The sequence below is a fragment of the Chiloscyllium plagiosum genome, chromosome 7, assembly GCF_004010195.1.
Source record: "Chiloscyllium plagiosum isolate BGI_BamShark_2017 chromosome 7, ASM401019v2, whole genome shotgun sequence".
Classification (NCBI taxonomy): domain Eukaryota; kingdom Metazoa; phylum Chordata; class Chondrichthyes; order Orectolobiformes; family Hemiscylliidae; genus Chiloscyllium; species Chiloscyllium plagiosum.
The window spans coordinates 65,180,069-65,193,097 of NC_057716.1; the positions used below are offsets into that span (position 1 = coordinate 65,180,069).

At 38.6% G+C, this 13,029-nt stretch overlaps 1 protein-coding gene across 1 annotated transcript in view; it reads left to right on the forward strand.

Moving 5' to 3' along the window:
* The window catches only part of nostrin (nitric oxide synthase trafficking), a 56,870-nt gene that overhangs the window by 1,484 nt on the left and 42,357 nt on the right, over positions 1-13,029 (forward strand). Inside the window, exons 2-3 of the mRNA XM_043693923.1 lie at positions 5,473-5,558; positions 9,904-9,987. Coding sequence (XP_043549858.1) covers positions 5,473-5,558; positions 9,904-9,987 — 170 coding nt within the window. The remainder of the gene's footprint in view (positions 1-5,472; positions 5,559-9,903; positions 9,988-13,029) is intronic.

Sequence of the window (13,029 nt, forward strand, 5' to 3'; positions counted from 1 at the left end):
TTTGTACCACATCAATCAAAGTCAACCTTGATGTCAAGGGCAGTTACTATCATCTCACTTCTGAAATCCAGCTCTTTTGTTCATGTTTGAAGGAGGCCAAGAGCGAAGTGGTTCTGGCAGAACCCAAACTTGAGCATCGCTGAGCTGAATATTGATAATATTGTTGTCCCTTCCATTACTTTATTGATGATCGGGAGTCAACTGTGGTAAAAGTTGGCCAGGTTGAGTTAGTTCTACTTATTGAATATGGGACATACTTGGACAATGTTCCACATCCTCGGGTAGATGCAAGCAGAAGAGCTTGGTTACAGATGCAATAGATTCTGACTCACTTCATCAACATTATTGCCGGAATGTTGTCAGGGGATATAACCTTTACATATCAAGTACTTTTGGACAATCCGTGATATCATGTGGAGTGAATTGAATTTTCTGAAGACTGGAATCTGAAAGACTTGGAGACCTGTGTCAGTTTAATGGAAGGTTATCGGAATCTGTCATCAGGGTTTTATATCCGGGAAAAAATGTCAAAGCTTGTCAAAGAGTTCATATTATTTGTGACATTTAGGTTATATCTAACAGATCTAGATTTACTTTTGAAAAGTTTGCTAAAATGATGCATAAGGGAACACTTATAAATGTTTTTTTCATGGAATTCATGGAATTGTTAAGGAACAGTACAACAGAATATTGGCATAAAGGGAAAGCGTTGGTTGTGGAAGCAACTTTAACATGTGGTTTGATAATAGGTAGAAGATAGAAAGTTTTAAAAAAAATGTTCATGGGAAGTTGACATCACTGGCCTCATTTATTGCCTATTGAGCAGTTATGAGTCAGTTACATTGCTGTGGCTGTTGAGTCCCATGTAGACCTGACCATGTATGGGTGACAGCCTGTCCTCCCTGAAGGGCATTAGTGAACTAGATGGGTTTTTATGACAACTGATGGTGGTAGATGGTCATCATTAGGCTAGAATTTTTGTGCAGATTTTTATTGAATTCACATTTAGCCGTCTGCTATGGTATGATTTGAAGGAGCAGCGCTCCGAAAGCTAGTGCTTCCAAATAAATCTGTTGGACTATAACCTGGAGTTGTGTGCTTTTTAACTTTGTACACCCCAGTCCAACACCAGCATCTCTAAATCTGTTCTAGATTAGTAGTCCAGTGCCATTACCAGTACACCAGTGTCTCTTGTACACTCTTCATGACAGGATTTGATAGTTGAGGCTAAATGTTACTTGGAGGTGTGATAGGAGAAGGTGAGCTGCACTGAATATGGAAACTCAGCAGAATGGCAGGACCCAATAAACTTTCTTCATGCATCTCCAAGACTTTTGGGATGTGGGCCTTTAGACCAGACTGCAGCTGGGAAGAGGACAGAAGGAAGGGGGATTTGGAGACTGAAGAGTACAAATGGAGGGTACTTGGAGAGATACAAGGCCATGAGATGGTTCAGTAGGAGAATGGGGTGACATGAGGGGTTGAAGGTGGGGTGGGGCGGGGGGGAAGGATATGGAAGCTCAAAGCTAGGAAGTGCATGGGAGATTGTAGATGATCAGAGTGGAATGTCAGAGCCGTGTATGGAGAGTTTAGTGTAAGATAAGAAGGATTAGGTGTTTGGTGATGCAGGGATATTGGATTTAGCAGGTTCCCCAATGCTTATAATTCTGAACCTAGTGGGATGCTCAAGGCTTTGGGTTCTGCATGCAGCAGCTCTCACCCTTTTTTCCTACTGTTTTGTTTTAGCTGCAGGAATTTAGTTGGCCTCGTATCAAGGTGAGATTTACGTGCTTCTAATATTTAAATTGCGACTCACTCACCTGGGAGCAGACTGATTACCTGCCCACATTAAAACTGAAGGTAGACAGATTAGAATTGGGATTCTGATTTTAAACAAATCTCTCAAACCTGTTGTATTTTGGAGGTTTTAAATTACCTACTGTTTCCAGGGATCTGTTCTGGGCAAAATATAAACTAAGAGAACTGCGGATGCTGTAAATCAGAAACAAAAACAAACTGCTGGCAAAGCTCAGCAGGTCTGGCAGCATCTATGGAGAGAAATCAGAGTTAACATTTCAGATCCAGTGACCCTTCCTCAGAAGTTCTGTGCTGGGCATCAGGTTTTGATTGCCTTACGAGATTTATTTGGTTTTCATATAAGACACCTTATTGAAACACATAAGGTTCTTAACCAGCTTGACAGGGTAGATATGGAAAGGTTGTTTCCCCTCATGGGAAAGTCCAGGATAAAAGGCATAATCTCAAAGAAAGCAATCACCAATTTAAGTCATAGATGAGGAGGAGCTTTCTTTCTCTCAGAGGATAGTGGATTTGTGGAATTCTTTATTGCAGAAAGTTATCTAGATTGGGGTGTTAAGTATATTCAAGAATGTGATAGACAGCTTTTTAATCAGTAGGGGAATCTGGGTTTATGGTTGAAAGGCAGGAAAGTGGAGTTGAGAATTACCAGATCAGCCATGATCTCGTTGAATGGTGGAGCAGATTCATTGGGCTGAATGGGAATGGACTACTACTCCAGCATCTTGTGATCTTACCTTTTCTAATGTCTTGCATGAAGCAATAAAAATGTTTGTATCCAAATTTTGCAGATGATAGTTTGAAAGAGTTAGAAGTTGTGTAGATGGGATCAGGCGGAGTAGACAGGTTAATAAAATGGGCAAAACTGTGACAGATGATGTATAATATGGGAAAGTATGAGTTGATCCACTTTGGAACAATAAAGATAAATTGAAAACTGTCTTCATTACAAAGTACTAGAAACTGTAGAGGAACAAAAGGATTTGAATTTACAGGTATATAAGTTATGAAAACTATTGCACAAATGCAAAAAATTAACCAAGACAGAGATAGCAATGTTCACATTTACTTTGAGTATTATGGATGAAGGGAGAGGGTAGTGATGTTTTACTTTTGCTGAGTTTAAATCAAGTTTTATCTGGAGTATTGCACTGAATGTTAGGTACCACACCTCACTAAATATATATTAACCTTGCACGGGATACAGCACAGATTATCTGAAATGCAACAGACTTAAAGGAATAAATTAGATGGACTGGTTGAATAAACTTTAAGTTTAAAGGATAGGGAGTGATCTAACTGAGTTGCTTTAAATGAAAAGATTTGATACCGCAGATACAAATATTTGTTTCCTTCATTTGAGGGAAATACAGATCAGTTTTTAAAATTAGAGCTACATTGTTCAGGAATGAAATTAGGGCGCACTATTTCACACAAGGAGCAGTGGAAATACAGAATTCTCTCTGCAAAATACTGTGGGGGCAGGATGAATTGAAAAAAAAACTGCAAATTTTAATAGTTGTGGGTGGTGTTCGTATAGTGGTAATGTCACAGGATGAAGAAGCCAACGGCCTAGAATAAGACATGGTTTAAGTGCCATCATGGTGGACTGGTGGAATATAAATTCAATTAATAAACCGAGAATGGTAATGGTATCACAAAAACACCATTTTTGTTGTAAAAATCCATCTGATTCATTAATATTCTTTCGGCGCTGTGAGGCAGCAGTGCTAACCACTGTGCCACCATGCCGCCCAAATTAATAAACCGAGAATGGTAATGGTATCACAAAAACACCATTTTTGTTGTAAAAATCCATCTGATTCATTAATATTCTTTCATTAAGGAAATTTGTCATTGTTAAATCTGTCATAATTAAATCCAGGAAAACAGAGACCAATGAATGCCTCATCGGTGGTAGGGAAGCTATTGGAGAGGATATATAGAGATAGGATTTACATGTCTTTGGCATAATTAGGGACAATGAGCATGGCTTTTTGTGGAGCAGGTCAGGTCTTACTAACTTGATTTGATTTTTTTTTAAAGAGATGACAAAGGTGATCGATGAGAGTAGAGCAGTGGATGTTGTTTACAGGATTTTAGTAAGGTTTTCAACAAGGTCTCTCGTGGTAAACTCATGGAGAAGATTAAGATGCATGGGATCCACAGTGACTTAGTCATTTAGATTCAGAATTGGCTTACCCATGGAAGACAGAGGGTAGTGGTGGAAGGATGTTTTTCTGGCTGGAGATCTGTGACTAGTGGTGTTCTGCAAGGGATCAGTACTGGGAGCCCTGCAATTGGTGATTCATATGAATGACTTTAATGAAAATGTAGACAGATGGGTTAGTAAGTTTGCAGGTAACACAAAGATCAGATGAGTTGTGGATAGTGTAGAAAGTTGTCAAAGAATACAGGATATAGATCAGTTGCAAATATGGGTGGAGAAATGGCAGATGGACTTTAATCCAAAGTGTTGCACTTTTGGAAATGAAATATTAAGAGGACATGTGGAGTTACTGGCAGGGCATTGAACAGCATTGATGTACAGAGGGATCTTGGGGTCTTAATCCACAGCTCCTTGAAAGTGGCCACTCAAGTAGATAGGGTGATTAAAGAAGGCATATTGCATGGGCCATTGAATCCAAGAGACAGGAAGTGATGTTACAGCTTTATAAAACTTTCCTTCACCACACTTAGAGTATTGTGTTTAATTCTTATTGCCACATTGCAAGAAGGATGTGGAGGTTTTGGAGAGGGTGCAGAAGAGGTTTACCAGATTGCTGACTGGATTAGAGGGTGTGAGCTATAAGGAGGGGTCTGCACAAACAATGGTTATTTTCTCTGGAATAGTGGAGGCTGAGGGGAAACCTGATAGAAGTTTATAAAATTATGAGGGGCATAGATAGGGTCAACAGTCAGAACCTTTTTTCCAGAGTTGAAATGTCTAATAATAGGTGGCATGCATTTAAGGTAAGAAGGGTAAAGTTCAAAGGAGATGTGAGTGGCAAGTTATTTCCATGGAGAGTGGTACTTTGGGGCGTTTTAAGGGCCTTTTAGATAAACATATGAATAAGCAAGGAATGGAGGGATATGGACCATGGGCAGGCAGAAAGGATTAGTTTAGTTTGGCGTCATGTTTAGCAAAACATCATGGGCCGATGGTTCTGTTACTGTGCTCTACTGTTCTACATTCTATGTTACTGGTATCACCTACATTTAACTACAGACTCATAATAATATGGTTGACTCTTATCTGCTGTCTGAAATGACCTAGCAAGCAGTTCAGTTCAAGGACAATTAGAAATGGGGCAACAAATCAGCAGTGACCACATCACATGAAGAAGTGTAAAAGGGATCGGGATCAAAGATAGGTAATGGATGGAGTTGAAACACATCAATTATTATCTAGTTGACTGGTGGAACCAGTTTAAGGCACTTAATGGCTTGTTGCTGCCATGTTTCAAATAATAATACTGTAAGTAGGTACTCAAATTCCACATGAGAAATAAATGGTTTAACTTGGTTTTACTTGCATCCTTACTTCATTTCTGACGACTTTAGACCTGACTTTTAAAAAATGACTATGTTTCCAATTATTTTTGGTCAAAGATGAAGGTGTGCAAATATTAACCGACTTCTGGCTATTTTCAGCATGATCGAATGTATCAACATATCAAGATGTTTGCCAAAAATGGTGACAGTTACTCCAAAGAACTCATATCTGTCCTTCAGCAGAGGTAACAATGAACACAATCTTAACATAATGATTAGCATTACAAAAATCTGTAAGTAATTTTGTTGTAAAAAATTTGCAATGTAATCTTTTCCTCTAGCTCTTTTTCTGAATGTTGTAAAGGAGTTTTATGACTGGCAACTCTGATCCATATCATGCAGTACTGCTATCTTCTTGAGCATGTGAATCCTATCATTCTTCAATGGGGTAACTAATAACTTTAAAACTCAGAAGACACTTTGAATCATTATGTTTGTGTGGGTGAGAAAAATACCTAATCAGTGAATAAAATAATTATCAATATCTGCTTGGGTAATTTTAAGTGCAGTAGCTATGTCATTATTATTGCTTTATTCTAGTTACGTTGTTCAATGCATGACAACATACTCAAACACTCCCTTGAAAAATTTTCAGAATTTAGTATACTTTAGCTGCAATTTGTACTTGTTCTGGCTCCCAGAATAAATCAGTAAGATATCCGTGCAATGAATGATTTTCTATATGTTTATGCCAAACAAATTTCAGCCAGAATACCAATTTGTCATAAATAACTTTTTAAATTTTATGAAAACAGATTTTAGGACATGTCATTTTTGTCATAATGGAAGATTTCATGCTAGGAAGTTAACAATAATTAAAACATATTCAATTTCTGTCTGTCAGATAAATAACCTGACTGTGTTAGGAGGTGCACTTCTTGTCATTGGTATGCTGTGCTGTGGCTGAAAAACTTGTCCATGATTGACAAATTCTTGTATCAATGAAGTGTGCTTCCCTCTCAAATTTTATTTCCCTGAAATATTTCTCCATCACAAAAAATGTTTTTGTTCTGTTTACATGCTCTTTGTAGAGACATGATTTGAAATCTATACCAAAATATCCAAAAACACATTTTTCTTTGCTGAAGAGTTTTGTTGATGACAGGTTTGTCTGTCTTTGCTTTGTATTTTTTTTAAAGAACTTATTGTTTCACCTGAGGAAAATGACACAAACACAGAATTTCTGAGCCTGCTTCTTCAGGGGTTTGTGGACTGAATTTAGGCTTTGAACATTTTTGTTCATAGGCATCATATACTCATACAACAGTATCACAGCCAACATGTGATTGGGTAGTTTGGTGCCACCATCCTCTCTTTCTGACTAGGTATATGGAGCTTACTTGGTCTAAGGTGGTACAGAAAAAACTACTAGGAAGTTTAATGAGAAGCGCTCTTGTCTTAAGCAAGATGTAATTTATTGCATGATAACAATCAGATACAAATTACTTTAGTAAGAAGATTATTACTAACACTTTTGGGAGAACTGTAACGACAATCTTCCTTATAATGACAGTCTTCCTCTGTTTTGCAGTCCTAAAATGTTCTCCCTTTCCCATCTAAGTTATTATAGTATCATCACAGTGGGCTGTGCTTAATACAATCCTCAGCATTAACCCTTTCAGAACTATCACTTTATACAACACGTAACACTTGGAATCCACAGTAATGATCCAGGAGAGTGGAGCCTGGCAGCAGTTGGGAAAATTGAATCTTTCCACTTAACTTGAAATGACACAGGCATTTATGAGTATTAATAAAGGCAAGGTCAAGATAGTCCTCCTGGACATAGGGCTGCTCTCTCATTAGAGAGAATGAATTTATAGGAGTTTAACAACACTTCAGGTGAGGAGAGTGGTTGAGAAGGAGAATTATTCATGGTAACCTCAGCTGGTGTGGGAATTGAACCCACATTGCTGACATCACTCTGCATTGCAAACCTGACATCCAGCTAACTGACCCTATGAGTGTTAATATTGTTCAATGAAATTGAGGCCCTGCCTAATGAACCCAATAAAATTATTTGACAGAATCACTCAGGAAAAGATCAATGAATGGTGTGTATGTGAACTTGTGGAAGATTTTTGTTAAGTGACTGACATTATATTGTTAATTAAAATTGAAGCACAGTGGGTTAGACAAGAAAGTGGGGACCAAATAGCTTCTCTGTTGGTTTAGTAATTAAGAATTGGGGCTTTTGCTGCCACGGTCTTTGTTCGATTCTTGGTCAGGGAATGAGAATTCCTAAAGGGGAGGTTATGGCCTAGTGGTATAATTGCTGGACTATTAATTCAGAGACTCAGGTAATGTCCCAATTTGAATTCAATAAAAAGGAAAAATCTGGAATTAAGAGTTTAACAATCACCAAGGATCCATTGTTGATTGCCATAAAAAAAATCTGTTTCACTAATGTCTTTTAGGGAAGGAAACTGCCACCCTTTCCTGGTCTGAAATATATGTGACTCCAGACCGACAGCAATATGGTTGACTCTCAACTGCCCCTCTGGGATGGGCAATAAATGCTGGCCTAGCCAGTGACAGTCTCGCCCTGTGAATGAATAAAACAAAAATTCTTTGGACCCTGATGGAACAACTCAAAGACTTGACAATGTAGATTCTGGGCTATCTGAGTTAGCAAAATAACCAGCAGGGCTTCAGGCAGTGGTAGTCTACTCCTTTCTTGGTTTCATGAGGAGCTCAGTCCACATTAGACTTTTTATGCTGGCTGGGATGTTTCTTTCATAAGGTGCTGGCTCATGCAGCAGGTGAGGCTATATGGATAGAACTCAGGAACAGGAAGGGTGTAATCACTTTGATGGAATGTAATTACAGGCCTCTCAACAGTCAGCAGGTGATAGAGGAACAGATGTGCGGCACGGTGGCACAGTGGTTAGCACTGCTGCTTCACAGCGCCAGAGACCCGGGTTCAATACCCGCCTCAGGCGACTGACTGTGTGGAGTTTGCACGTTCTCCCCGTGTCTGCGTGGGTTTCCTCCGGGTGCTCCGGTTTCCTCCCACAGTCCAAAGATGTGCAGGTCAGGTGAATTGGCCATGCAAAATTGCCCATAGTGTTAGGTAAAGAGGTAAATGTAGGGGAATGGGTGGGTTGCGCTTCGGTGGGGCGGTGTGGACTTGTTGGGCCGAAGGGCCTGTTTCCACACTGTAAGTAATCTAATCTAATCTAATGTATAGACATATTACGGAAAGATTTAACAACAACAGTGGTATTATGGTAAATGATTTTATCTTCCCCAATATTGACTTAGTTCCCTTAGTTCCAGGACTTTGATGAGGGATAATGTGTTTGGTATGTCCAGGAGGGTTTCTTTCAGCTGTTTGTAAATTGTCCATCAAGGAAAGGGGCCATACTAGACTTGGTATTGAGGAATGAGCCTGACCAAGTGATCAAAGTTGGGGCAGCATTTCGGGAGTAGTAACCATAATTCCATATGTTTTAAGTTACTGATGGGTGAGAATAAGAGTAATCCTTGGATGAAAGTACTAAAATAGGGAAAGGCTAACCAGGACAACATGAGGCAGGGACTGGGGAATGTAGATGGGAGGCAGCTGTTTGAGGGTAGATCCACATCTGGCATGTGGGAATACTTTCAAGGCCAGTTGATTAGAATTCAGGACTAGCACGTTGCTGTGAAAATGAAGGATATGATGAGAGATTGCATGCTTAGTTAAAAAGAGAAAGGAAACTTTAGGAAATTGAAGACATATAGATATAAACAAAGCAGGAAAGACCTTTAAGAGTTAAGAGAATTAAAAGGGGTCATGAAATGACAAATAGGATTAAGGAAAATCGCATGGTGTTTTATATGTGTATAAGGATCAACAGGGTAACTAGGGAAAGGGTTTGTCCACTCAAGGACAAATGAGGGAATTTTTGTGTGGAGCCAGATGAAGTGATTGACCTTGTTCATCTAGGAAAATTACTAGCAAGTGTAATTTCAGATGGGAAGATGTTGCACATAATAAATATAGGGCTTTAAGGTGTGTCTTTGCATTTGCTGAGCCTTATTTTTCTCTTGCATATCAAGAGCATTTGTGCTATTTCTTGGATCAATGACAGGATGACCTTCTGAGTTGTGTTCATTCTTTTGCTGATCATTATCTCCGCCTACATTCTCCTCCCTTTCCCATGATACTTCCTTTGCTTCCTGTAGCTGGACTGTATCCAGTATGTCATTATGTAGGATGCAATGACTGATGACAATTGAGGAGACTTGCATCACAGCATATTTCTTTGGGAGGTTTATTTTTGCTGCAGTGTGTTTCAGGATAAAATTTAAGTACAAGTGGGCGCTCTTATCCGAAGTGACAGACAAACCTGACAGCTTGCTACAAACGATTTCATTGCCTAGGTTGCTGTTTCAAATAAAGGGAATTGTGTGGACATTGCAGTTTTAAGAAGAGTTCAATGAGGAGCTGGCACCAATCTTTAAAAATGGATAACTCTGTGCCTTTACAATTTTACTAATTGCATTACTCTATTATAAACACATGACATTTGTGTGCTTTTTCAGAGCTGACCTAGAAAAGAAGTATGGCAAAGGACTCTTGCGACTTGCAAACAAAATTACCAAAGCATCTGCCAATATAATTAAAAAGTAAGTAACATATCTGAAATCTATGTCTCTGTATTTAAATAAAAAAAGTGCCTTCATCTCCTATGGGGCAATGGCAATTCAAAAGAATATCTAGGTTTTTGGTAAATGAAGTGAGGATTTCTGCCTCCAGTTCATGATTTCCATATCGTTAAGATGCTCCAGTGAAAAGATTTCTTTTCAACCACCTTCTAATCCTACCACTAAGTACTTAAAATCCAAAGATTGGCATATGAGCAATGGGTTCTGTTTCATGGGGCAGTGCCACCAGTATTGAGGAAAAAGAGTTGTTCTGTTGGATAGGTTTGACTTTACCCTTGCTGGACCAGTGTCCTGGAAAATCATATAACTAGAGTTATAGATGGGCCTTTAAAATATTAGTTGGTGAGGGCGTCAATTGAATGGAAGTTTTAAAAAATCAGAATCAAAAAAGGGAAGAGGTATGGGGAAGAGGCAAACAATAGCATGACAGGACTGGACAAAATATTTCAGCAGAATAGTACAGCAAAAGTTAGAACCAGAATTAAGAAATAAAGATTAAAATGTCAAAGCTTTTATCAGGTTCTTTATCTGAATGCATGCAGCATTTATAACAAGATAGATGAGATGACAGCACAAACAGAAATGTATCATTGTGACTTAAAAAAAGCACTATAATTCTTATTGGGGATTCTTATCTGCATGTTGACCAAACAAATCAGATGCACCAGGGTATGGTGAAAGATGAATTTTTATTTGTGTATGAGTTTGTTTCTTAGAGCATTAGTTGCACAACCTACCTTGGAACAGGCTAACTGGCATGAAGGAGGAGTTGAAGCCTAGGGCAGACCATTCTTGATATTTTTGATTGGTGGCCTTTTTCTTTTGCTCTTAACTTCTACTCCCACCATTTCGTCATTAGTGGTTTTTTTTTGGAAATGTCAAAACTTATCCCATTGCTACTTTATCTCCCAATAGCCTTTGATTGTGTTCAATTATGCCACATTCAAATCATTTTTACACACAAGACCAAAATTAGACTATTGTATTTTATTTTCAACTTTCCTCTAATCTCAGAATAATAGTGTACCTTTATAACAACTTTCTGTCTATATTACCTCATAACATGTTTACTTTTTAATATGCCACTTGAGAATCCCTTCTGAAAGTCTATATCCATTGTTAGCATTTGTTTATCACTCCAGGCAGTCACCTAAAAAAATGTGTATTGGCTTAGATTTTGCTGGAGCAGGATATGCTTGTTAGTTAGACTTGTTCAAACATACATTTGTACATACTTGCATTTTCTGGAAGCTGATAATGAGGCAACAGGGAAAAGCTTTCTCTTTGTCACAGGTTACTGACTAATTTATATTTTAGCAATGGCGTGCTTGTTCACATGCAATTGTATTTTCAGCAAACTCTGAGCCATTAGTTATCTCGATCCTGACTTGCCTTGATGAAATCTACACATGCTTTCGTTAATGAACAGTTTTTGAATGCTAACTAGTTCTAACTTGAGAATTCAAAGTCCTCGATCCAGGAAACATAGCCAGGACACAGTGAGAAGAACATCAAATTATAAACAACAGACTTCCATGAAAACTAACTTACTTAATTTTTATGTATACCAATATGCATAATTCAGTGTCTTTTTTCTTAAAGTATAATCCTCAGACAAAGTAACAGTTAATATCTTTTATTGGCATTGTGAAAATGGTTGGACTCAGGACATTACCTGGTGAAGTCCAGCAGCAATGTCCTAGGGTTGAGATGAATGATTGACCTCTTAGGTTCGCAACTATCTTACTTTGTGCAAGCATATCCTCCAGCCATGGAATAATTTCCCCATGCTTCCAAATTCTTTCTGTTCTGCTAGGATTTCTAATTGTCATTCTTTTTGGTCAAACTTTGCCTTGATGTCTTTCCCCCAGGCTAATCCTGATCCATTTCTTTGTCTGATCAACTATTGTTCTTTCTCTCTGGGCTTCATTTCCACCTATCTTTTTTCTCCTCCTCCTTCCCCCGATGCCTTCTTTAGCATTTAAATACCAATCTTTTCCAAGCTACAATCAGTTCTGAAAAAGGATCACTGGACTCCAAAATATTAATTGTGATTTGTCTGCACAGATGCTGCCAGACCTGTTGAGTTTTCCCAGCAATTTCGATTTTTGTTTCTGATTTCAAGCATCTGTAGTCCTTTGGTTTTTTTTTTGCTTGATGTCTTACTATTGCTTTATCTTACCTCTGCAATTCAGATTTGTTGTCTATGTTTAGACAAAAGCTGAGAGGTCTGACAAAATCCAAACTGAGAAAGAAGTCTAGAGTCAATGTTGAGGATTCCTGGACACCATCTCCTTGACTGTTCACTCATTTGCTGATGGGCAGATCTTGATGTTCAGACAGGAAATGCCCAGGGATGGTGATGTAAGAATCTGAGATTATGACCTTTAGTGTCTCAATTTTTTTTCTTTTTGCTTGATGTTGTCAGGTTCACAGACTATCTGCTTGGCTGGGTGGACCTTTGTGTGTAGAGTCAGGGTTGATGCAATTCTTGTAATTTCCTATGTTGTTTCAGCAAACTTTTAGGAGAGATATTTTTATTTGTTGTGAACCAGTACAAGAGATGAGGCTTCGGAACAAGCACTGCCATAATTCTTCTAACACAGCTACAATGTTGACAGTTGTGAAAAATCACTCACTTATCCCCTGTCCACAACAAGCATGGCAAGTCCAACTTGGTTCATTAGAACTCTATCAGTGCACTCTTGATCATCATTAGTAAAGTGGTGGAAGGGTTATCGATAGTGCTGTCATGTGGTGTTGCTCAAAAATAATCTGCTCACTGATACTTGGTTTAATTTTACCAGGATCAGAGCTGACTTCAGCCGTTGGCATCATTACAACCTTGGTCCAAACCAGGATAGAAATGCTGAATTCCAGGTGTTAGGTCAGAATGACTGCCCTTGATATCAAGCCAACATTTGACCAAGTATAGCATCAAGGGCCCCCAGCAAAACTGACATGATTAGGAATCAGATAGCTCTTAAAGTTGGGATTATTCTT